This window comes from Schistocerca nitens, chromosome 1 (assembly GCF_023898315.1).
Source record: "Schistocerca nitens isolate TAMUIC-IGC-003100 chromosome 1, iqSchNite1.1, whole genome shotgun sequence".
In the NCBI taxonomy this organism is placed as follows: domain Eukaryota; kingdom Metazoa; phylum Arthropoda; class Insecta; order Orthoptera; family Acrididae; genus Schistocerca; species Schistocerca nitens.
In genome coordinates, this window is record NC_064614.1 from 479,104,823 (window position 1) to 479,130,549 (window position 25,727).

Genomic DNA, 25,727 nt, shown 5'->3' on the forward strand with positions numbered 1-25,727 from the left:
TTAAAGTAGGAGAGCTCCTAAGAATCAGTAAAAATAAAGCCATTTTTGATAAAGGATACAAACCAAATTGGTCTACAGAAATATTTAAGATAATTGGAGTCCAAGAAACAAATCCTAGGACATACACTCTGCAAGATTTTGAACTAAATCATATTGCTGGTGCGTTTTATGGTCATGAATTACAGAAAACAAAATACCCCAATACTTATCTAGTAGAGAAAGTATTGTACAGGAAAGGAAATAAGGCATTTGTGAAATGGTTAGGATTTGATAGAAAACATAACAGTTGGATTACAGTAACATAAAATGTAATTTTATTATATAAAATTACAATTATTTTTAATGAATTATATAAAAATTACCATTATGTTTTAAAGATATACCAAACGAACAACTGCTTCTCCAAGTTCCTAATAGTTATACCACAGATGCACACCATCACACAACACATCAGGAATTTTAAAGCATTAACAAAAAAGGCCTGAATACTATGAAATGAAAATAAGCTGCACAGTTTTCACATGATTCACAATTGTCTAACAGTTCACACTTGCCTGCTTTTGTGAGGGGCCATTACACTCTTTACTCCACACTGTTCAGCTTAATGTTTTAAGTAGTACTCTTTGTACCACTTCACCAGCAGATTTGTATTCAATTTCGCAGTTACTGGTTGGTACCTGCCAATACCATTCAGCTTACGTAGAGCATGTAGTGAAGGGCAGCCTTTCTCCTCCACATTAGTTATTAGGCAGTCAGATAAGAACTCTCTCACCCATTTCACTTTTTCAGTACCTTTAACAAGTACAGTGCAGTTTGTTGGTACCACTGATTGGATGGAGTTTAATGCACTACCCAGCGAGACTACAACTGAATTAATGTTGCAGTGGTGATGGTTCTCTGCCAACCATTTTGCTGTTTCGATATCAAGTTCGTAATACGGTGTTGTATATTGAAGAATGTAACTTCCAGAGGCAAACACTGTTCCATCATCGCACAGCATTTGGAATGCTAAGTCCTTAGGAACAAATTCATTGGCACATGTCTTGAAGCCTTGACAGTCGAAGATTACAGTATACATCTTGAAAGAAGGTTACACACACACACTTGCTGCTGCTGCTGCTCGTAGATGTCGACGTTATCGGTTCAGAGGACATGATGTGCTGTGCTCCAAATCACCCCTTTTATGTACTAAAATTCGAGTACAGCCGGTTAAAACAACTCCTGTTATCAACACGTGTCGGGCAACCTTTTGCTGGCGTGGGTGCTTTCTCAGATAATTGTCCTTAAAGGACAAATTATCTCGGCGGGACAGTGACGCCGCCATCGCGACCTTGGGGGGCCCCTTTTTTTTATCAGTTGCTGACCCTCATGAATCGAAAACATGACTGCGTCGTTTCATGATTCGAGGGTCAGCAACTGATTAAAAAAATAACTTAAAGAGTAAAAAGCAATGAAATTGATTTGAGTATTACTGAATTACCAATGAATTGCACCCTGGTTTTGCTGATTTGCTGCACCTGTGATTACACGAGCTGAAACTCTTGGTATCTGAATTGGTGCTGTTTTCTGATGTTCTGATTCTTCAACAGAGGGATTTCTTTCAATCAGGACGTCTCTACGTTCCTGGACTTCTTCCACATCACCCATTTCAAAGTCCTTACTTTTTGTTAGCTGTATGGTGGAATTTGAAATTACATTTGCTGGGGGTACACTGAAAATAAGAAAAGCAAGACAAATTAAGACTTCTACTTAAAAAAGTTCAGAAAAATTCAGTAACATAGAAAATAAGACTTCACAGTCCAAATGTAAAAAGAACTAAATGTTGAAAGTAATACCAATTATTAAAAACTAGTGTATCAAGCAATCTGTTCCTTAAACACATTTAAATTTATGCAAAATAATAAAGTTTAATAATAAAGAAACAATGCTTGCAATAAACGTTGAAGATACCTGCACTAAACAAAAGTCTCTCCCTTTCTTTTAACTTATTGTGTGGTGATGCTTAGCAGTGACCCACATTCTCCAACAGGAGGCTTTTTTTTTTTTTAAAAAAAATCTGACTGACAGTTAACAAGAGAAGAATCCTGAATAACTACTTTTCTCACACAGATTTTAGTCCAAAACATCCTTAATTGCACAAATTTAACTACTAAAGACTTTTGTTTTGTCTTAGGGAGGAACACTCTAATGAAAGTAGCTCACAATCAGGAATCAAATTTTTTGCCACATCTACAAGAGAGTAATACTGTGTCAGTAAACTTTGTTCTGGAATAATATCTACGTAAATAAATATAATATCTAAAAACAAAGATGAAGTGACTTACCAAACGAAAGCACTGGCAGGTCGATACACACACACAAACAAACACAAACATACACACAAAATTCAAGCTTTCGCAACCAACGGTTGCCTCGTCAAGAAAGAGGGAAGGAGAGGGGAAGATGAAAGGATGTGGGTTTTAAGGGAGAGGGTAAGGAGTCATTCCAATTCCGGGAGCAGAAAGACTTACCTTAGGGAGAAAAAAGGACAGGTATACACTCGCGCACGCGCGCGCGTGCGCGTACGCGCACGCACGCACGCACGCACGCACACACACACACACACACACACACACACACACACACACACACACACATATCCCTCTGCACATACACAGACACAAGCAGCTTGTGTCTCTGTGTGTGTGTGTGTGTGTGTGTGTGTGTGTGTGTGTGTGTGCGCGTGTGTGCGGATGTGTGTGTGCGTGCGGATGTGTGCGTGAGTGCGGATGTGTGCGTGCGTGCGGATGTGTGCGTGCGTGCGGATGTGTGCGTGCGTGCGGATGTGTGCGTGCGTGCGGATGTGTGCGTGCGTGCGGATGTGTTGGGAAGACTTCAGAGTTTGTGTACCAAAAATCCAATCTTCTCCTGCGGATCCTGTCTCCCCTACACGAAGAACAAGATCTAATATGATTCGTCCATCTGACCTGGGATACAGAGAAAGACACTGAGCACGTGGCACAGCCAAGGGGAGAGAGAAAGTCATGGACCAACGCACGCGAGTGTATACCTGTCCTTTTTTCCCCCTAAGGTAAGTCTTTCGCTCCCAGGATTGGAATGACTCCTTATCCTCTCCCTTAAAACCCACATCCTTTCATCTTCCCCTCTCCTTCCCTCTTTCCTGATGAGGCAACCGTTGGTTGCGAAAGCTTGAATTTTGTGTGTGTGTTTGTGTTTGTTTGTGTGTCTATCGACCTGCCAGCGCTTTCGTTTGGTAAGTCACATCATATTTGTTTTTAGATATTTTTTTCCCACGTGGAATGTTTCCCTCTATTATATAAATAAATATAATCATATTTTTGACTATTTCAGGAAGTTACAAGAGTTGTGCATAACAAATTTCATGGTAAACCAGTGTTTGTGATTCACAGTCAATGTGGCAAATATTATAGCTAACATATTGTGTCACATGTAGTTTTCCCTTTGAACAGAACTGCTTACGGTCTGTATTTATTGTACATTAACCCTTAACTACTATCGACCATCTCTCAGACCACTACTAATTTTTGTGTCAAGATATTTCTCACACCCTTGCAAATCCAAATGGACTCTTCCATGTACCTTCCTATTGACTGTCAAGCTACACGTGCCAGCATTCTTGCATTGTTGCTGCTCTTTGTTTCGTAATTATTAGCCTTGAGAGGTCTCACGGACGTACCATAGTGTTTGCGTGCCGCGTTTTTATTGCATGCTACTGTTTCTCCATGGTGGGGAAAGCTGGGCTTTCTGTGCAATGTGTGTTATGTGAGACAGATGTCTTCACTTGCAAGATGAGCCTCAAGCACCGAAAGAATAATTCGAAAATCAAAAAACGTGCGCCTTTTGCCCTCCTCGTCTGAAGAGGAAAACAAGGTATCCACGTCAACAGCGTGGTGTTCCGATTTGTTTGGAGTGTTCCAGGAAGGTCTGCGTGAAGTGTTTGCAGGCGGAAATTGACTAAAGTATGATTCAGTGGCACATGAGAACAAGTATTTAGTTTTTACTTGTAATCTTAGAAGTAAAATGGCGGCAAAGTTTCTCCATTCATAGACTTATGGACTGAAATATTTGCTCTACATTGCAAAGTGAGTCGTAAACTGAAAGCTGACTTCGCACACAATTTATCATAAGTCATGTCGGATTTTTCCACCTAGTTATACTGCCAATTTGTAATATAATCCCTCTGATGAGAATCTGTGTGTGAGTAGCGAGCTAACTATTTGCTGTTATTTTCGTAACTCAAAATAAAAATATACTCCAGATTTCGCTTTGTTTTAGTTGTCAAAGTGTTTAAAATACCACCGTGTATAAAAAAAATCAAATTTCTACAAAAGCCACCTCTAAGAAGTGTAATGAATGACTGGAAGTCAAGAAACTATGTATATTCATCAAAATTCTGGTTTGATATATAAAATAGAAAAATGCGGTCTGTGAGACCCCTCCATAGTAATTGTGTTCCTGTGAGTGACCATAGTAGTTAAGGGTTAATGCTATTTTCATAATTTTTAGTGATCATAACCTGAGAAAGTATCAGACAACTAGCAACTTTTTATTCCAGTTTTTTCAGTTCCCTCAACATGTATCCCATTTTGTGTACAACTGCTTCACGTTTAGCTTAATAGGTCCAGAAATTAAAGGAGACTCAGCAAAACTATTTTAAAACTTCTGTTACTGTTCAATAAAACATTGCTCCAGCCACAATTCAGCCCCATTGTTAACACTGTTTTCTAACATAAGACAAGTTAGCCATTGTGCGCAAGTAGCTGAAAATAGTCCTTGTCACTGTGAAGCAATTGGTCACTGCTGCCAGCGGATGTGTTGGGAAGACTTCAGAGTTTGTGTAGCAAAAATCCAATCTTCTCCTGCAGATCCTGTCTCCCCTACACGAAGAACAAGATCTAATATGATTCGTCCATCTGACCTGGGATACAGAGAAAGACACTGAGCACGTGGCACAGCCAAGGGGAGAGAGAAAGTCATGGATAGCAGAGACTAAAGGGTAACGAGAGCAGCATCTGTCAATAGCCTGCAGGCTGCTCATTGAGACAGGACAAATTAAAACACTGTGGAGGGAGGCCTGAGAAACAAAATGGAAGGCTCTGTGAATGGCTAGTAGCTCTGCTGTGAACACACTACATGATCCCCGTAATAAAAGCCATTCTAAGCAGTAGGAGATGTGAAAGCATATCCCCCCTTATCGATTGCCTCAGAATTATCAGTGTACGAAATAGCAGCACCCTGGAACTCTTCAAGGATTGCATGTACAAGACACTGGAGAACCATAGAGGTGACAGAGACCTTAGGACCTTGCATAGGCCGATCCTAATCCATGGTCTAGGCACAATCCAATGGGGGGCGTGGGAGAAAATACACAGGATGCATTCCAGTGAGGGGATATGGAGATCCCAACAGAGGGAAGTGAGATGCATGCCAACCAGCAATCCCACCCGTGGGCGGTTGTCAGGAGGGAGACATCCCACATTTGCAAAGAGGACAGGGTACATGGGATGGTCAGGGAATTGGCGAATGGCAATTGCATAAGAAAGCAGGAACGGGCTCATTCGTATTTGTAGAGGAGGAATGCCTGCTTCTGTGAGGAGACTGTCAACGGGACTAATGCGAAAGGCACCAATAGCCAGATGCACCCCACAATGGTGAACAGGGTCAAGTAGTTGCAGAGTGGAAGGAGCTGCTGAGCCATAAACCTGACTATCATAATCTGGTCTGGACAAGGCCAGAGCACTGTAAAGATTGAGGAGAGTGGTACAGTCTGCACCCCATGATGTGTGGGTCAGGATGCAAAGAGCATTAAGCTTCCACATGCATGTAGTCTTTAGGTTGTGAATATGAGGCAGCCTTGTCAGCTTTTTATTAAAAATAAGGCCTAAGAAACGAGACTGTGCTACAACATCGAGGAGCTGGTCGCCTAAATAAAGTTCTGGATCAGGGTGGACGGTGGGTCAATGACAAAAATGCATACCCCACATTTTGGAGGGAGAAAACTGGATGCCGTGGGAGATGATCCATGCAGAGGCATGTCGGATGGAACCTTGGAGCCAGCATTCAACAGATGCTACTGAGTGGGAGCTGCACCAGATGCAAAAATCATCGATGTACAACGTACAACACTGGGGTAACCACAGACCCAACAGAGGTGACAAACCCATTGATGGCTATGAGGAACAATGTGACACTTAGCACAGAACCCTGTGTGATACCGTTCTCTTGAATCCAAGTGGTGCTGAGTGAAGTGCCAATCGAACATGGAAGAGCCAGTGAGATAAAGGCTCGTGGATAAAAATCAGAAGGCGACCATGGAAGCCCAAGTCATAGGGGGTAACTAAAATGTGATGGCGCCAAGCCATGTCATATGCCTAATGTAGGTCAACGAAGACTGCGATAAGGTGCCAGCAGTGAGTTAAAGCCTGTTGGATGGCTGTTTCCAATCTGAATAAATGGCCAGTTGGAGATCATCCTGCCTGGAAGCCACAATGATAAGGGGACAAAAGGCCCAGAGATTTGAGATTCCAACATAATCTGAAGCTAACCATCCTTTCGAGCACTTTACAAAGTACATTCGTCGGGCTAATCAGGCAGTAGCTTCCCAGGCTTAAGAATAGGAATAACTATACTGTCTCGCCATTGTGATGCCGAATGTGGTTGAAGACCCTGAGGAGACGTTGCCTCTGGGGAACATCCAAGTGTTTGATCATCTGGTTGTGGACAGAATGCAAGACTGGGGCAGTGAAGAGTTGATTATAGGGCTCAGCATGGTGTGGGTTCAAACAGAGGTGGGTCTGTTCAACTTGGCGTTTCTGGTGGAGAAAGATAGCAAGATACAAAAAGGACACTGATGCCATTGCGAAGTGTGCCACGAGGTGCTCTGCAAGGACCAATGGATCAGCACACAGAGCACCTCGGAGGTTAAGACCTTGGATTGTTGACTGCTGCTGGTGGCCTAGAAGGCTACGGATCTTGGAGCAAACTTACGATGAAGAGGCATACATCTCCAAGGAAGAAACATAGCACTCCAAGCATTCCTTTTTACTCTGCTTAATAAGGTAAAGAGCTTTAGCAAGGAGACACTTAAAACAAGGAGGCTGGTCTGTGAAGGATGTCGTTTAAATCACTGTAGCACCCGTTGGCAGTCCTGGACAGTGACTGCTACGTCCTTGGTCCACCATGATACTGTTGACGATGACAGGGGCCTGTGGAAAGGGGGATAGCAAATCCAGCAGCATGAAGAATAGAGGCAGAGATGCCTTGCATGACCGCATCAATGGAATCTGAGAGGGAGGTGTCAAAGTGCACAGCAGATATATATAAAGTACAACTGACCCCACGAAATGCCCAATGTGGGGACCAGTCTGCCTGGCACCAGCATAGAAATGATAGAATCACCGGAAAGGGGCCACTGTCACAAAGGTCATCATGCGATGGCGAGTGTGGGAATCCATGACAGCAGGGGAGGAGATCGTGAGATTGATAGCAGTAAAGGTTCCATGAGCATTACTGAAGTGAGTAGTGGGACCATCGTTGAGGAGACACAAATCAAAGTCCATAATAAGCTGGTCAATTAGGAGACCCCTACCCATCGAGGTGGCACTCCCCCACAGTGGGTAGTGGGCACTGAAGTCCCAATGGAGGAGAAACGGGGGCGGGAGTTGCTGGATTATGATAGACAGTTCAACATAAGGAACTGGCCTATCTGGAGGGAGATAGACATTGCAAACGGTGATTGTTGGAGTCGTTTACAATCTAACTTCTATTGCTTCCAGGTTAGTATGTAGGGGGATCCAGTCACTAATGACACTGAAGTGAACAAAAGTGTAGACCCCATCAGATGCTACCCCAACAGAATGCCCAATAACCACAAAATGTTGGAGAGTAGTCATCACGGAAGTACGTTTCTTGAAGAGCAAGACAGAGTGCGGAATAGGAGACAAGACATTATATTTCTGGTATGTGACTGTAGTATCCATTGCGTTTCCACTGGATGATCTTGTGGTGAGTGCAGGTTACACATAAAGAAGCCGAAAGGAGACCATGTCACTAGGTCAATGGTCGTCACCAACAAGGATGGGGTGACATCCATAAATAAGATTTCAGATTCAGGTTGCAAGGGGGGAAATGGCACATCTGGGGCCACTGGGTGGCAGAGGGGGGCCTTGTCTTTGGACTTATGTTTCTTCTTCTTCTCTTTCAGAGGTGGAGGAGGGCAGGGCACAAGGGAGGGCAGGCATCTGCAAGATCTGGGACCGAAAGAGAATGGATGACCTTGGGGCACAAAGATAGTGCATCTGGTGGCCGAGTGGTTGGAGGCTTTCAGCCTGAGAGATGCCAGGAAGGGGTCCCCGGGGGCAGCCTGATCACTGGCAGGTGCCAAAGAAGGGGGGCACTTCTTTGCCCAGGGAGGGGGAGGGGCTCCCTGGCTGAAGGTCGTGGGCATTGCAGGGAAGGGGGACAGGATTGGGATAAGGAAGAGGTAGGATTGGATTTGGATTGTTTGGGGGAAGAGACCAAACAGCGAGGTCATCGGTCTCATCGGATTAGGGAAGGACGGGGAAGGAAGTCGGCCGTGCCCTTTCAAAGGAACCATCCCGGCATTTGCCTGGAGCGATTTAGGGAAATCACGGAAAACCTAAATCAGGATGGCCGGACGCGGGATTGAACCATTGTCCTCCCGAATGTGAGTTTAGTGTGCGAACCACTGCGCCACCTCGCTCAGTGAAGAGGTAGGAGAGAGAAAGAATGTAACAGAGGCAAAAGTTGATGACAGGGACACTGGATGGAGTCTCTCATACTTTTGGTGAGCCTGAGAATAAGACAGGCGATCCAGGGACTTGTACTCTTGGATCCTCTATTCTCTCTTGTAAGCCGGGCAATCCAGTGAGTGAGGGGAGTGTTTGTCATGACAATTGACACACACGGGTGGTGGAACACAGGGGGCTTCCCTCATGGAGTGGGTGTACAAGCACATAACCTTGACCTTCTCTAGGAGGGTATCCCTCTCAAAAGCCAGAATGAAGGTGCCGGTATCTGTAAGTTGTCTTTGCAACCTTTCTGCAAACATCGAACAAAATGAATGCTGCATTGCTCCAGGTCAGCCCGTAGTTCCTCATCAGTTTGCAGGACGAGGCCCCTATGAAAAATCAGTCCCTGGACCATATTCAGAGATTGGTGAGAAGTAATAGACACTGGGACATTGCCAAGACGATCACAGGCACAAAGAGCTGCGGACTGGGCAGCAGAAGAAGCTTTGATCTACAGGAAGCCTGACCGCTTCTTACTAAGAGCCTCCATCAAACTTGTCCTCAATATCCTCCACAAAAAACAATGGCTTTGTGTCGGTGAATTTGTCCCCATCCATCCTAGTACAGACGAGATGGCGCGGAAAGTGTTCATCCCAAGACAGTGGGCCTGGCCCTCCTCCCATGGTGTAGGCAGGGAAGGGAAGGTTGCCGGATCATATGAAGCAATGTTCCTTCCCTATTCGAAGAGACGGTCATTTGAGAACAGCCAGATTTTTGCAGCCTGGTATGCTTAATGCGCCAAGCATCCACACGCGTGACACCAGCCACTCTGATCAGGAGCTCTCCCAATGGTTGCCACCCAGCCACAGCAAGGACCAACTAGCATAGCGACCGTTGCCAGGCGTTCCAATGCTCTAAGAAGACAAGCAACCACTCCTTGAAATACATGTAGATATCAGTAGTGTGATCCCTGTGTTGTCAGAAGACTCAGCCAGATGGGTAAATAACAGCCCCACCACACAGAGTGGCTACACATGCTGTTGTACTAGCAGGATGGAAGGAGGCTATAATGGGGAAGGGAGAGGAGAAGGAAGGGCGCTGAAGAATCCACACCACAGATGCTAGGAAGGGAGTTCTTCCCCAAATGGCTCACACTAAAAAACGGAAAATTTAGAAGCGGAGGTCAAACCCCAAACGCGGACCTAAATTCCAAAAAGAATGAAAGAACAGGCAGAAGGAACAAAATTGCAAGCAATGCAGGGAACTAGGTGGATAGTCAGGTCATTATAAATCAGAACTCAGAGAGGGAAAGGAGGGGGCATCGGGGAAGGAGTGAGGATAGGGAGGGAGGGCAGTGTGAAGAAAATGCAGCCAGGGAAGAACGAATTGGCTGCAATAGCTTGGGGCCCCATGTGCGCCACACACGAACTCATGAAAGGACCATGACCCCCCCCCCCCTCCCTCTTGGAGGTGCACCTCTTCTTCTGGGTAACTTGTGACAACATGTTGTTTTTCTTGACTCCCTTGGTACTTCATCATTTCTTCTTCTTTTCGTTCCTGTGGTGTAGTCCATTCTACTGCTCTAGCAAACACCTCTGTGTTGCATTATGTTTCTGAGGTGTAGGTCCTTCTTGTGCTCCTATGCTCATCACCTTTCCATTTTTTCAGGGTAACTGGTAGTGGTTTTTCTCTCTCATGTGTCCGTGTCAGTTCCTTTCACTTCATTTTTACATTTCTTATATTTTTTTCTCTACTTGTCTTTCCCATTCACGTACTCCTGCACACACTGCATTTTACACCCTATGGACAACATGCCTTCTCAGTTGCACTCATTGTTCTGTGCATTATTCATGTTTTTGAACCTTTCAGCTATCCTTGTCCTCAGTGACCTCAGTACTTCCCCATCTAGCTCTGATCACTGGCATCTGCTCCCTCCTTTTGCCTGGTGTTTCTTTTCCAGTGACCACTGCCCCACTGGCTTTGTGGATGTCACATTGTCATGTTCCCACTGGCCACATTGGTCAAGTGCCACCAGCATTTCGCCAATACCATGCTGTCTGTTGACACTATCGTGTTCCCAGTGTGGTTAGACTGGTATTGTCTGGTCTCCCACTGCCACCACTCCACTGGCTGCTCCCGTGGCTTCCGTCATCTGTTTCCGGCAGTGTATGTGCACCTCACCAACTGGCTCCAGTCAGTCACTGCGCTTGCTCCCATGGGCCATTGGCTAGTCATCTCCGACTTTTCAATAGCTCCTTCTGGGACTGCTCCACCAGCTGGTCATGTCGGTCTGCACCTCCAGTGCCACAGTCATCCTGTATATTTTTTGTTTCAGGATTTCTCTATGCCACCTTTTTCACTGCCAGGCCTGGGCTGTCCAACACCACTGTGAATGGTACGTCTCAACCTCAGGTCACAGGTTCTGGGGTGACAGGGTCGCAGCCACTGAGATATACCCTCATCCTTGAATATCCTCTGCATTGTCCCAAGGGAGGAAGCACCCCTACCCAGTGGGCACTTGTCATAGCAATCTCTCTCTTTGGTTGGTTTCACCTTTCCCAGCTGAGATGGATTGCAGGATGTTTTGGCTAGTGTCAAGATAGCTCCTCCATCTTTTTCTGAAGGGGAGGGGAGGTATAGTAGCTGGTCGTTTGTGGGCCACTCTTGTTACCAGCACAATGTCCACAATCAGCAGGTAGTATGTTTCAGAGTCACAGATGACCTTCCTTCAGTGACTGTTTACGAGCCTCGCTAGTACCCTGTATGTTGTGGACACTGTACTGATTACAGTCTATTGACAGATTGTACTAGCAGGCACCTACAGGGTCACCAGCACCACTCCTAGGCAGTGCATATAGTGGCAGTAGCAAAGGCAATGCTGCAATCGAGGGAACTAGCTTGCAGCCGTGTGTCACGTGTCTGTCAAGAGCCCACAGATATTTTTCCACTTGCTGTGTATTTAACTTGCATCACAGCCTCCAGCAGGTATCTCTTTGCTCAGATCCAGGCCACGCACAAGCCCTGTTCTGCAGCCCATCCATTAGAGCATTTCACTGAGTCTACACCACAATGTGATGCCGCTGCAGCAGCTACCAGGAGAGACACTCCACATCGTGCAGCCAGCAGTCTTTGTTGGAGCCTCCTGCTTCCTCCACCACTCGCCTTCCCAGGGCTCCATGCCACTGTACTGGTATTTCCACTGTGAAATGTTGACTTTTTACTTGTGTTCGTGTGATCATTTGACCAATTTCACTACACTCTTTGATTCTGTTACTCATATCGAATCCAGGACGATCATTTTATCTGTTACTCAAACTGTGTCTTATGTGGAACCTAACTTCTGTTGTGATGCTGTAATAAAAGTTTACTTAAATGCAATCATGTGCATTCCATTTACAACTAAGAACGCAGAAAGGATCACTCACTATGTATGCCTGTGGGCATCATTCTTCATGCTGAAGAGGCTACTCCATCAGCCATTGAGGGAACAGGGAGTGACCAACTGCAGATTGTCACACAAGTTTGAGGCAAGTGATGCCTGTAATCTAAGCTCTGAGTTCATAGTTTGGCCATTCCAGTGAGTGGCAGAGCTTTGCTCACAGAGTTTCAATGAAGCTCACAATCTGCAACATTGACCCCAGAACCGATCATTGCTCCCTGGTTACGAGTCAAGTGGAAGGCTTGAACCAGAGACTTTTAAGGTTCTGTGACAAGCTAGGCTGCAAATTCCTAGACTTGCACCACAGGTTTGGGAACCGTGGGGTCCCCATAAATGGGTTTGGTGTCCGCTATAAATCAGAATCTGCTACACAGGAGCTGATGGTGTGTGTGTCCACACAAGGGTTTTATAATCGCAAAGAATTCACAATAAAATGCAAGAATTTGAAATACTCCCAAAACTCGGTGGAGTTCACATTACAATAGATGCAGTAAGCTGGTTAAAACCTGAAATTGATAGTGATGAGATTTTTAGGGAAAATTTTTATTTACAGAAGTGGCTAATAGTAAGTTTATCAACCATGATAAAAGTTGAAGCTGCATGTAAGATTTTTTTGGGCAACAACTCAGTACCAATAGTGGGCATAAACTTACAATCGGATCCTTCTATCAATCACCAGATGTAATTGAAAACTTCAGAGAAAATTTAAGGTAATTAGTACATTCCAACGAGAGTGCAAGGGAACAGTAGAACAACCATAGACAATATTTTTGTTCATTCGTCATTATTAGAAGGGCATTCTGTTAGCAAAAAGGTGAATGGCCTTTCAGATCATGATGCACAAATTTTAAGTCTAAAAGATTTTTGTGCTGCAACACATGCTAAATATAGTTACCAACTTTTTAGGAAAGCTGATCCAGTTGCTGTACAGACTTTTGTAAACCTTATCAAGGAACAAGAGTGGCAAGATGTTTATAGTGCTGATACAGTAGACGATAAATATAATGCTTTCCTCAAGACTTTTCTCATGCTCTTTGAAAGTTGCTTTCCGTTAGAACGTTCAAAACAGGGTACTAGCACAAACAGGCAGCCTGGGTGGCTGACTAAAGGGATAAGAATATCTTGTAGAACAAAGTGGCAATTATATCAAAACGTTAGAAACAGTCACAATCTAAATGCAGCAGCCCATTACAAACAGTATTGTAAGGTGCTTAAAAAAGTATTAGGAAGGCAAAAAGTATGTGGTATGCAGATAGAATAGCTAAGTCTCAGGATAAAATTAAAACCATATGGTCAGTCGTAAAGGAAGTGGCTGGTCTGCAGAGACAGGTCGAGAATATAGAATCAGTGCGTAGTGGGGATGTCCGTGTTACTGATAAGTCGCATATATGTACAGTACTTAATAATCACTTTCTGAATATAGCAGGTGAACTAAATAGAAACCTAGTCCCAACAGGGAATCATATAGCACTCTTCGAAAAAAGTGTTCCGAGACTGTTACCTGAAATGCTCCTCCATGATACTGACAAGAGGGAGATTGAGTTAATAATTAAATCACTAAAGACCAAGAACTCTCATGGATATGACGGGGTATCTAGCAGAATACTGAAGTATTGTTCCACGTATGTTAGCTCAGTACTTAGCCATATCTGTAACTTTTCCTTTAGGAGTGGTCGGTTTCCTGACCGATTAAAGTACTCGGTAGTGAAGCCACTTTATAAAAAGGGAGACAGGGATAATGTTGACAATTATAGACCTATTTCTATGCCATCGGTGTTTGCTAAAGTTATCGAGAAGGTTGTACATACAAGGTTACTGCAGCATTTAAATTCACATAATTTGCTGTCAAATGTACAGTTTGGTTTTAGAAATGGCTTAACAACTGAAAATGCTATAGTCTCTTTTCTCTGTGAGGTTTTGGACGGATTAAATAAAAGGTTGCGAACGTTAGGTGTTTTCTTTGATTTAACGAAGGCTTTTGACTGTGTTGACCACAAAATATTACTGCAGAAGTTGGAACATTATTGATTAAGGGGAGTAGCTTACAATTGGTTCGGCTCCTACTTTAAGAACAGAAAGCAGAAGGTAATCCTCCGCAATATTGAGAGTGGTAATGATGTTCAGTCCCAATGGGGCACTGTTAAATGGGGCGTTCCCCAAGGGTTGGTGCTGGGGCCGCTGCTGTTTCTTATTTATATAAATGATATGCCTTCTAGTATTACAGGTGATTCAAAAATATTTCTGTTTGCTGATGACACCACCTTGGTAGTGAAGGATCTTGTGTGTAATATTGAAACATTATCAAATAATGTAGTTCATGATATAAGTTCGTGGCTTGTGGAAAATAATTTGATGCTAAATCACAGTAAGACTCAGTTTTTACAGTTTCTAACTCACAATTCAACAAGAACTGACATTTTAATCAGACAGAATGGGCATGCTATAAGCGAGACGGAACAGTTCAAGTTCCTAGGCGTATGGATAGATAGTCAGTTGTTGTGGAAAGCCCATGTTCAGGATCTTGTTCAGAAACTAAATGCCGCTTTATTTACCATTAGAACAGTATCTGAAATAAGTGACATTTCAACACGAAAAGTAGTATACTTCGCATATTTTCATACGCTTATGTCATATGGTATTATTTTTTGGGGTAATTCTTCTGATTCAAAAAGGGTATTTTTGGCTCAAAAATGGGCTGTTCGAGCTATGTGTGGTGTAAGTTCGAAAACCTCTTGTCGACCCCTATTCAATAGTCTGGGAATTTTGACATTGCCCTCACAGTATGTATTTTCTTTAATGTCGTTTGTTGTTAGCAATATTAGCTTATTCCCAAGAGTTAGCAGCTTTCACTCAGTTAATACTAGGCAGAAATCAAATCTGCATGTGGAATGCACTTCCTTGACTCTTGTGCAGAAAGGAGTGCAGTATTCTGCTGCATCCATTTTCAATAAGCTACCACAAGAACTCAAAAACCTTAGCAGTAGCCCAAACACTTTTAAGTCTAAACTGAAGAGTTTCCCCATGGCTCACTCCTTCTATTCTATCGAGGAGCTCCTGGAAGAGCTAAAAAATTAAGCAAATTCCAGTGTTACATTCTTGATTTTCTTTATTTAAACTAACGACTTGTTGCCTGAATATGTTTCTTATATTTCATTTCATTCTGTTTCTACAATTGTATTATAATTTCCTGTATTGACTCGTTCCATGACCATGGAGACTTCTCCTAAATGTGGTCCCACGGAACAATAAATAAATAAATAAAATAAAAAAATAAAATAAACATAAGTTCCCCAATTGTACTGTCATCATCTGAGGAGACTTCAATCATCCAATGACCAATTGCGGAAATTAAAGCTTGAACTAGTGGTATGACAAGATGTCCTGCAAAACATTATTAAATGCCTTCTTTGAAAACTTGTCCCTTCACTGATTGGTGAAACATGGCTGATTTTGTGCCAGTCTGGAAAGTTTACAGTCATTGTCAACCTTACCCACATAACAGCACTGTGGACTGTAGCAATAAGTACCCATTTTGAATATAGTGCTGATTCGTCTGTGGTGTTGTGGATTGTTATTGTTAAAATTATTTACTGGTCTGTGCGGAGATGCTGTACCTGGTCTTTATCACAGCTCACCACAAACTCCATTTACTCTGATGACTCCTTAACCCATTACACATTCATTTCTTGTGGGGCTTTCCCAGCAGCCAACGTGTTACACACCAATTGGAAGCTTCACTCCCAGCATCTTCCCCAAAGGAGCCAAGTGTGTGATTAGCAGAGCGATGATGAATGAAACAATTCTGGTTGTGAAGAGGGCAATGAATGAAGCCTTCAAAGGCTACCGTAGCAGAATCCTACTGAATTATCTCTTACAAAATCCAAAAGAAATTCTAGTCTTACATGTAAAGAGTTAGTGGTGTGTCCAGGAATTCATGGGTGAGACAAGAACGGAAACTGAGGATTTCAGAGCAAAAGTAGAAATGCTGCTGAGCTACATTTTCAAATGTTCCTCTACAAAGGAAAATCTAAGAATACTCCCCCAATTTAACTCTCATACCATTGGAAAGATGAGTGAGATACATTTTTGAATAAGTATTGTTGACAAACAGCTGAAATTGCCAAAACTGAACAAAGTTCCAGGGTCCGATGGAATCCCTATCAGATTCTATACCAAATTTACAGCCGAGTTAGTCCCTTCTTTTAACCATAATCTGTAGCAGATCCCTCTGACAAAAAAATCACGCCAAGTAGTTGGAATAAAGTACCAGTCACACCTGCCTACAAGGAGGGTAGCAGAAGCGAATCACAAAACTACCATCCAATTCTTGTAGAATCTTAGAACATATTCTGAGGGTAAGCATAATGGGGTATCTTGTACCAAACAATCTCCTCCATGCCAACCATTATGAATTCCGATCATGAGAAACCCAACTCTCACTTTTCTCGCATGACATCCTGAAAGACAGGGATCAGGGTAGTCAGGCAGATGCGTATTTCTTGAGTTCTGAAAAGCATTTGACTTATTATTACACCTATGCTAATAATCAAAAGTATAATTGTATGGGGTATAAAGTGAAATTTGTGACTGAAGTGAAGATTACTTAGTAGGAAGAACGTGTAATGTTGCCTCATATGGAGAGCCGTCAACAAATGTGCAGTAACTTCAGATAGGCTCAGGGAAGTGTGTTGGAAACCTTGCTGTTCATGTTGTATATTAATGACTTTGCAGATAATATTAACAGTAATTCCTGAATTTTCACAGATGTTGTGGTTATCTGTAACACACTACTGTCTGCAAAGTGCTGCACAAATATTCACTTACATCTTGATAGTATCTCAAAGTGGTGCAAAGATTTAAATGTTGAGAAATGAAAACGGCACACTTCACAAAATGAAAAAAATGTAGTTTCCTAGACCTATATTGTCAATGAGTCACAATGGATGTAGCAATGTGTAGGGATATGAAATGGAACAGTCAAATATGGTCAATCATAGGTTAAGACAGGTGTCAGACTTTAGCTTATTACGAAAAGCAGTGTACAAAGGAGGTTGCTTATAAAACACTCGTGTGACAACCATAGAATAATGCTCAGGTGTGTGGGACCTGTAGCAAACAGACTAACAGGAGATGTTTATTGTATACAGAGAAGGGTAGCATGAACAGTCATAGATGTATCTGATATAAAGCACACCAGTGGCAAGATGCAATCAATACCTTCACTGTGCGATAACAATGGTGAAGTCACTGATGACAGTGCCACTCAAGCAGAGTTATTAAACACGGTTTTCCGAAACTCCTTCACCAAAGAAGACGAAGTAAATATTAATGAATTCCAATCAAGAACAACTGTCAAGATGAGAAACATAGAAGTAGATATCCTCGGTGTAACAAAGCAGCTTAAATCACTTAATAAAGGCAAGGCCTCCGGTCCAGATTGTATACCACTCGGGTTCCTCTCAGAGTATGCTGATAAAATAGCGCCATATTTAGCAATTATATACAACCACTCGTTCACAGAAAGATCTGTACCTAAAGACTGGAAAACTGCTCAAGTCACACCAATACCCAAAAAGGGAAGTAGGAGTAATCCGCTGAATTACAGGCCTATATCACTAACGTCGATTTGCAGTAGGGTTTTAGAACATATACCATATTCAAACATTATGAAGTACCTCGAAGAAAACGATTTATTGACATATAATCAGCACGGATTCAGAAAATGTCATTCTTGTGAAACACAACTAGTTCTTTATACTCATGAAGTAATAAGTACTATCAACAGGGGATGTCAAATTGATTCCATATTTTTAGATTTCCAGAAAGCTTTCGACACCGTTCCTCACAAGCGTCTTCTAACCAAACTGTGTGCCTACGGAGTATCGCCTCAGTTGTGCGGCTGGATTAGTGATTTCCTGTCAGAAAGGTCACAGATCATAGTAATAGACAGACAGTCATCGAGTAAAACACAAGTAATATCCGGCTTTCCCCAAGGAAGTGTTATAGGTCCTCTATCGTTCCTGATCTATATTGATGACATAGGAGACAATCTGAGTAGATGTCTTAGATTGTTTGCAGATGGTGCTGTCATTTACCGTCTTGTAAAGTCATCAGATGATCAAAATTACTTGCAAAATGATTTAGATAAGATATCTGTATGGTGTGAAAAGTGGCAATTGACCCTGAATAAAGAAAAGTGTGAAGCTATTCACTTGAGTACTAAAAGAAATCAGCTAAATTTTGATTACACGATAAGTCACACAAATCCGAGGGCTGTAAATTCAACTAAATACTTAGGGATTACTATTACAAATAACCTAAATTTGAACGATCACATAGATAATATTGTGGGTAGAGCAAACTAAAGACTGTGATTCATTGGCAGAACACTTAGAAGGTGCAACAGGTCTACCAAAGACTGCTTACACTACGCTTGTCCGCCCTATTCTGGAGTATTGCTGTGCAGTGTGGGATCCGCATCAGGTGGAACTGACGGATGACATCAAAAACGCACAAAGAAGGGCAGCTTATTTTGTATTATCGCGAAATAGGGGAGATAGTGTCACAGACATGATATGTGAATTGGAGTGGCAACCATTAAAACAAAGGCGTTTTTCGTTGCGATGGGATCTTCTGATGAAATTTCAATCACCAGTTTTCTCCTCCGATTGCGAAAACATTCTGTTGGCACCCACCTACATAAGGAGAAATGATCATCACGATAAAATAAGAGAAATCAGGGCTCGCTTATTTTTCCGTGTGTCATTCGAGAGTGGAACGGTAGAGAGACAGCATGAAGATGGTTCATTGAACCCTCTGCCAGGCACTTTATTGTGAGTAGCAGAGTAATCACATAGATGTAGATGTGATCCATATGAGAGCATCCCAGAAATGCTAAAGAAACTTAAATGGAGGACACGTGAAGATAGAGGCAAACTATCCTGAGAAAGGCTACGTACAAAATAACAAGAAGCAGCTTTAAATGACCAGTCTTCATATGTATCACTGCTTCCAACATATTGTTCCCATAGGGATTGTGAGGACACAGTTAGACTAACTACAGTGCAGTCCATGTGTGAATGAAATGGAAAGAAGGTCTAATAACTGGTACAATGGGAAGTACTCTCTACAATGCACCTCACAGTTTACAGAGTACAGATATAAGTGTAATGATCACTATGTCATATTTAATGTAAAAATGTATGGTCAACCATGAAACAGGACTGTTACAGGCACTCAAACAGGAATTAATGAAGCAAAACTATAATGCTGTAAATGATATCTATCGACAATTGGGGCCAATACTTAGTGACTAGAAAATTAAGAATAAAATCTCATATCACCATATTTCCATAAATGCTGAGTGTCCACATTAGATGCCAGTCATGTATCCTAATTCCATCTGCATCTTCCATGTGCGTAGGGTGGAATCCTGCCCCAGCAGCCATTAGTTATGAGAGATTCACAAGCACCACAGAAAGCTCAGAAAAAGCAACTACTCGGAGGGGTACTGCAAACAATATCTAGTGGGACGGGATAGAAAGTGCAAAAGCCAGTATCAGAAATTTCTCAACAGCACAGACCCTGCAACTACAGATGACTTGATGCAAAGCCTAGATGATGCACAGTGAGAAAAATGAATGGAAACCATTGAATTACTTGATTTCAAAGCACTTTCCAGGAAGACCTGGGCACTCCAAAAACTATCTGAAGCCAATGAAATAAATCATAGCACCACAGGTGTTTCTGCAAATAGGATTGCAGCCCATATACAGTGACACCCAGAATGTCGAGAGAAAGAGCTCATTCAAGAACAATACAACATTAACTTTGTGCATCAATGACAAACAGTGCCCCTTTAGACTGGTATTCCTCCAAATATTCCACTGTCAGAGTCACAGAAGCACATAAGATTATAAAGGCAGGCAAGGCAACTGGACCCAACAGAATACATATGAAATTACTTCTACAATAAGGGACCTACACCACAAAATGGCTTTCACATTTCTATATACAAATGTGATGGCAATGGGTGTGGGGGGGGGGGGGGGCAATGTGTGTGAAAGGGTGAAGGATTCAAATATCACCACATTGATTAAGCCAGAAAAAACCAAGTGACCAACTAAAGAGCTATTGAGCAATTTCATTGCTCAGCACCACATACATGCTGCTTGAGAGACTCATGCAACAGATTGAGCCCAAAAATATTGGAACCAATCCCAGATGAACAAGTAAGATTTCCACCTGCTAGAGACTGCATAGACCAGGTACTCTCTCATACAGAGGCAAGCTGTCAAGAAAATCAAAAATCATCAACTGCTTTCATAGAATTTCAATGGAGATTATGATGCTGTTTATAACAACAAAAACAATCAATTTTGACAGAATAATTAAAATGAAAAGATATTAAATCTACTCACCAAGCAGTAGCAGAACACACACATAAAAGAAGGTTGAAATTAGGCAAGCTTTTGGAGCCAGTGGCTCCTACTTCAGGCAGAAGGGTTGAAGGGGAAGGAAGAGAGGTGAAGGTAAGGGACTGGTGAGGTCTAGGAAAAGGGGTAGATTTCGGGATAGTCACCCAGAAGCGCTGGTCAGGGAGACTTACTGCACGGAATGAGAAGGAAAGAATACAAAGGATGTTGTACAAACAAATTTGGATAATTCTGTGCAGCCGTGTTATCTGTCTCATTGATAACACATTCACAAAAAAGCTTTCAAAATAATTACCAGTTAATGATTAGCTCAACCAAAATACACAACGGGCTGCCCCACTTTTCTTCAGTCATTATAGTGAAGACATGCCAAACACAAGGTCCAGGAAGTTCATCTATATGGTTGACTGGGCTATAGCTGAACGACATGAATCATTCGAGGTCACCGAAGACGGCTTGAGGTCTGACTTAAGGCAGCTGAGTGTCTACTTTCATAAATAGAGACTGTAGCTGAACACAACTAAGATGGAAGTACCATGCATTCATTTCTGTAACTGCTCAACAAAAGAGAGCTTAATTTCAACTTCAAAGGAAACTATCTCAACCATAAGAACTACCCTAAATATCTAGGAGTCACACTGGATAGGACTCACTCTCACAAGGAGCATCTGACAGAGATCACAAGTGAATAAGGACAACGACTAAACTGTGCGGCACCCCTTGGGCTCCAACGCAAATATGCTTCAGACATCAGCAGTTGGGCTCGTCCATTTGGTGGCAGAATACTGGATTAACACCTCACTTATGTACAAGACTGACATGGTACTAAATGACACTAAGCTCACTATAAGCAGCAGAGTAAATTCCATACCTACTGCACTGCTGCCCTTCTTAAGCCATATACCACCAGCAAAGATACAATATATAAATGCCATCCATAGAGAGTATCATAAATTAACAACAACTCTAAACTAGCTGTACGTAATGACGTAGCTGATCTGGTTCGCAGAAGACTGACAACAAGAATACCACTATTAGTCACTGCTAAAGAACTGATAAACTCAGACTTTGAAGTTCACAATGCCTGAAAACAACACTGGCAAGACCAGTGCCCACAATAATGTTAACGTTTCATGATCACAGATAAGCCTCCCGATTTCAACCAATCACACAATGTACGTATGACATTAAACTGAATAAGCACTGACCACAACAAAAAGTGCCAAAGTCAGGGGAAGGTACCATCTCCACAATGTGACTGCAGAGCCGCAAAGCAAACAACCTGAAACATTGTGATAAAATGTCCAAATGAAGCCTACATGGGACCCCTTCACCAATTTCCTTGCAGCAACAGATGGCATGATTGAGTACATCCAATGCTTGGATATTAATTTGAAACTAAGTTTAGCATATAATATGTACATGTGCATATGATCTATATTAATTTTATCATTGTATAAGTATACATGTTTCATGATATTTGCCATACAATTAATTAATTAACTGCTTCTTAACAATAATAGAATTCCTGGATGAAGCAATAAGTAAAATAAGAGAAAAGTCACCACTAACCTACAGCAGATCGATGCATGGAGCACAGAAAACAGCATTCACACTAGTTTTCAGCACTAGCTATTTTTCTAACAGTAGTACACATATCCACAGAGACAACCACCCACACACACACTTCTGTGGTCATGACAAGACTAATTATTGACACTCAATTATTGAAACCAGATGCTTGAGCTGATAGAGGTGGGAGAGGGTTGGGAATGATGCATAGAGACGGCAGGGGGAAAGAGGCAGGCCTTTGGAAGAATAAAAGAGTACAGAAAGTAAAATGAAAAGAGGTATAGGAAGAAGGAGAGGGACTGAGGTGGAAGGGGAAAAAGAGGATGGGGGGAGGGAGGGGAAGGGGGGGGGGGTAAGGAGAGAAAGATTAGGAGGACGAGGGAGGGAAAGTGAAGAGAAAGTGAAGGAAGAGAGGTTTCAAAAGGGAGAAGAAGAGAAGGAGATTGTTCACATGATTTGGGAGGAGGTAGGGGGGGGGTTGGGGGGGGGGGGGATAGTGGGAGAGCACAGTGGATGATCTGAACGGAGAAGGAGTGATGTGGACATAATAGAGAAGGAAAAAGGCAAGACGGGTTAGCTGAGGTTTAGGCCAGTGGGACTGTGAGAGTGCAGGACGTGCTGGAGAGACATTTTCCATCTGCATAGTTCAGAGAAGTTACTGTTGGAAGAGAGTATCCAAATCGTTCACATAGTGAAGCAGTTGTTGAAGTCATTTCTCTTGTGATGTGCAACATGTTCAGCAACCGGATGGTCAAGTTTGTGGTTTGCAACAGTTTGGCAGTAGACATTCATGCAAGTGAACAGTTTGTTACTTGTTATGCCAACACAGAATGCTGTACAGTAATTGCAGCATAGCTGATAAATAAAATGGCGGCAGAACACACACATAAAAAAAGGATATAATTGGGCAATCTTTCAAAGCCAGTGGCTCCTCCTTCAGGCAGAACGGTTTAAGGGGAAGGAAGAAGGGTGAAGGAAAAGGACTGCAGGCCTCAGAAAAGGAGTAGATTTCAAAAAAGTCACCCAGAACCACGGGTCGGGGAAGACTTACCAGACGGGATGTGAAGGAAATATATTCCTTCTTATCCCATCCAGTAGGTCTCCTCTAACCTGTGGTTCTGGATGAATTTCCTGAAATCTATCCCTTTTCCTAGACCTCCAGTCATTTTCCTTCCCCTTCAATCTTTCTGCCTGAAGGAGGAGTCACTGGCTCCAAAAGCTTGCCTCATTATAACTTTCTTTTATGTGTGTGTTCTGCCACCTATTTGTGAGTAGATTTTTTATCTAGCCAATTAAATTATTTTGTCAAAAATTGATTGTTTTTCACTGTGATATATAAAATGGCTGCTTTCACATGTGGCCTTGCCTTTTATGGAAATGCCAGTGACGGCACTGCAGTAGAATGTGGTACATGGGTGTATGGGACAGGGCTTGCATCTGGGCCGACCCCAAAGGAGTGACCTATGGGGTGCAAGATTGGGAGTAGGGTTGGAATAGGTGTGGGCAACAACATTCTGTAGGTTGGGTGGCCAGCGTAACACCACTTTGGGGGACGTGGGTAGGATATCCCTCGCCTCAGGACACAATGATAGGTAATCGAAGAATTGGTAGAGGATGTGGTTTTTTTTCGAGGCTAGATGATACTGGGTGCCTTTCTCTTTATTTATGCATTAACTGCTTCTTAAAAGTTTGTCAACTATTTTAATAGACGTCAACAGAATTACTTGCATCACATGCTACTAACAGTCCACCAAGGAATTTACTTCACCCACAATCATCTTCTTGCTAATTGCTAGAATTAGTTTGTGCCAAGTGTACCTTAATGAACATTAAAATGGTCAGTGGACAAGTAGCACTTAACAAACTGCTTGGCTTCCACATACAACACAATTCAACCCACCTTTCTGCGGTACATGGTCCAACTGACAGTTTTGAAAACTGTCTTCATATATATTGGAATCTCATTGCAGTAGCATGCTGACAAGTGGGAACTTATACAATTTTTTAGAGATACTACAAATCATCTGTAAAATGACGTGAATGACAACTTAGGATTTTCAGACTATTTGAGATTTTTTCAGTAATTATTCTTACATAACAAAGGGTGAACTGAACCTACAATGCTAGATGTCGGCTTCGTACCATTATGTAATGTTAACATTGCACACTACATCATGCTTTCGCAAACAGAAAGAACATTTCACTGACAATAACTCTTTTGCATCTATATTAGCTTGAGGAATATAAGTTGTAGTGACAGAATGATCCATAGCATGGCTCAAAGTCTTGGTTTAGTTGTGTTAAGAGGAAGTAGTATCATAGACTCTGCAGTTAATACAGGGATCCCTAGGTATCATCCATTATTTTCGGGCCGACCTATGTATTTGTATCATTGGAATTGTTACGTCTTGCCAAAAAACGACTGCAATAACATAGCTTCATTTGTGTTAGTGTTAAGGGCGGGCATACATGATAAAGCCACTCAAAATCACCACATAGAATAATGTAAGGCGCAGGAAATTCTGTTGTGGAAATTATGTTACAAACAGTGTCTGAAAAACGTGTTAATGTGGAGAAAGCATAATAATCTGGACGATAACTGTATCTGGACCATAACTGTCTATGAGAACCAAGGTAACGGCATAACTTTATACGACAACAGTAGCGGAACTAAATCACATCATGCGTCTGGGCTACTACAACCAAATGTTACTATCTGAAAATTCATGTCCTGAAAATGACACGCTGTCATACAGTGCAGCACCAATCACTGGCAGAGTGATCGCCAAAATACTTCTAACAAGTAGTTTACAACCAAAGAGTTCTACTCACTTTTCTTGAAAACAATTTTAGGTCATACTATACATTTACTTTTTCAGTCATTTGGTTATAATCTTATAGCGGAATATGAGTGTTGAACACAAGTGGTACGTTATTAACTACACTGTACGACCCAAACTGTACACAAACTGAACTGACATGCCTTCCATCTACTCCCAGCCACTATCTCAGCCTGACTGAAAACAAACATGTTTCCGTGCTTGACAAGAACAGATGCGCAAGCGTGCTTGCCCAACAACTCTGGAGCATGCGTCTGTAGCATAAGTTTGCGCAAGCATTTGCACTGTACAAACAGCTGATTGCTCGAAATTTAGTTATGCATGATTGCGCAAGCATTTAGGCGTGTGCGTGACTAGGCCTGTGTGCCAAGAATACGGAGGCTTCTGCGTTTATAAGTGACTTGATTAGATATTTATTTCGTACTGTTAAATTACATTTCGTGCCGGCCTTGTACCGTACTGCAAGTCGCGTCGAAGAAGATAGTATTACACGGAGAATAGAGAAGGAAGACATAAATCCATGGCAGTACCACATATACACTCGCGTCAATCCGTATCGTTTTTGTTACCCAGTAGCCAGTACTATAGCACTCTGCCAAGCGGCCAGTACGTGATACTATTGAGTTAGGCTGGAACTTGTGAAAGCGAAAATGAATCGTCATCTTTCATA

General features: G+C 42.4%; 1 protein-coding gene across 1 annotated transcript in view; it reads right to left on the reverse strand.

The window, feature by feature from the left end:
• The window catches only part of LOC126252119 (WD repeat-containing protein 11-like), a 226,656-nt gene extending 201,385 nt beyond the window's left edge, over window positions 1–25,271 (reverse strand). Inside the window, exons 1-2 of the mRNA XM_049952988.1 lie at window positions 25,050–25,271; window positions 1,481–1,711 (exon numbers count right to left, since the gene is read on the reverse strand). Of these exons, the coding sequence (XP_049808945.1) occupies window positions 1,481–1,647 (167 nt within the window). The 5' untranslated portion in view covers window positions 1,648–1,711; window positions 25,050–25,271. The remainder of the gene's footprint in view (window positions 1–1,480; window positions 1,712–25,049) is intronic.
• Window positions 25,272–25,727: the final 456 nt, after the last annotated feature.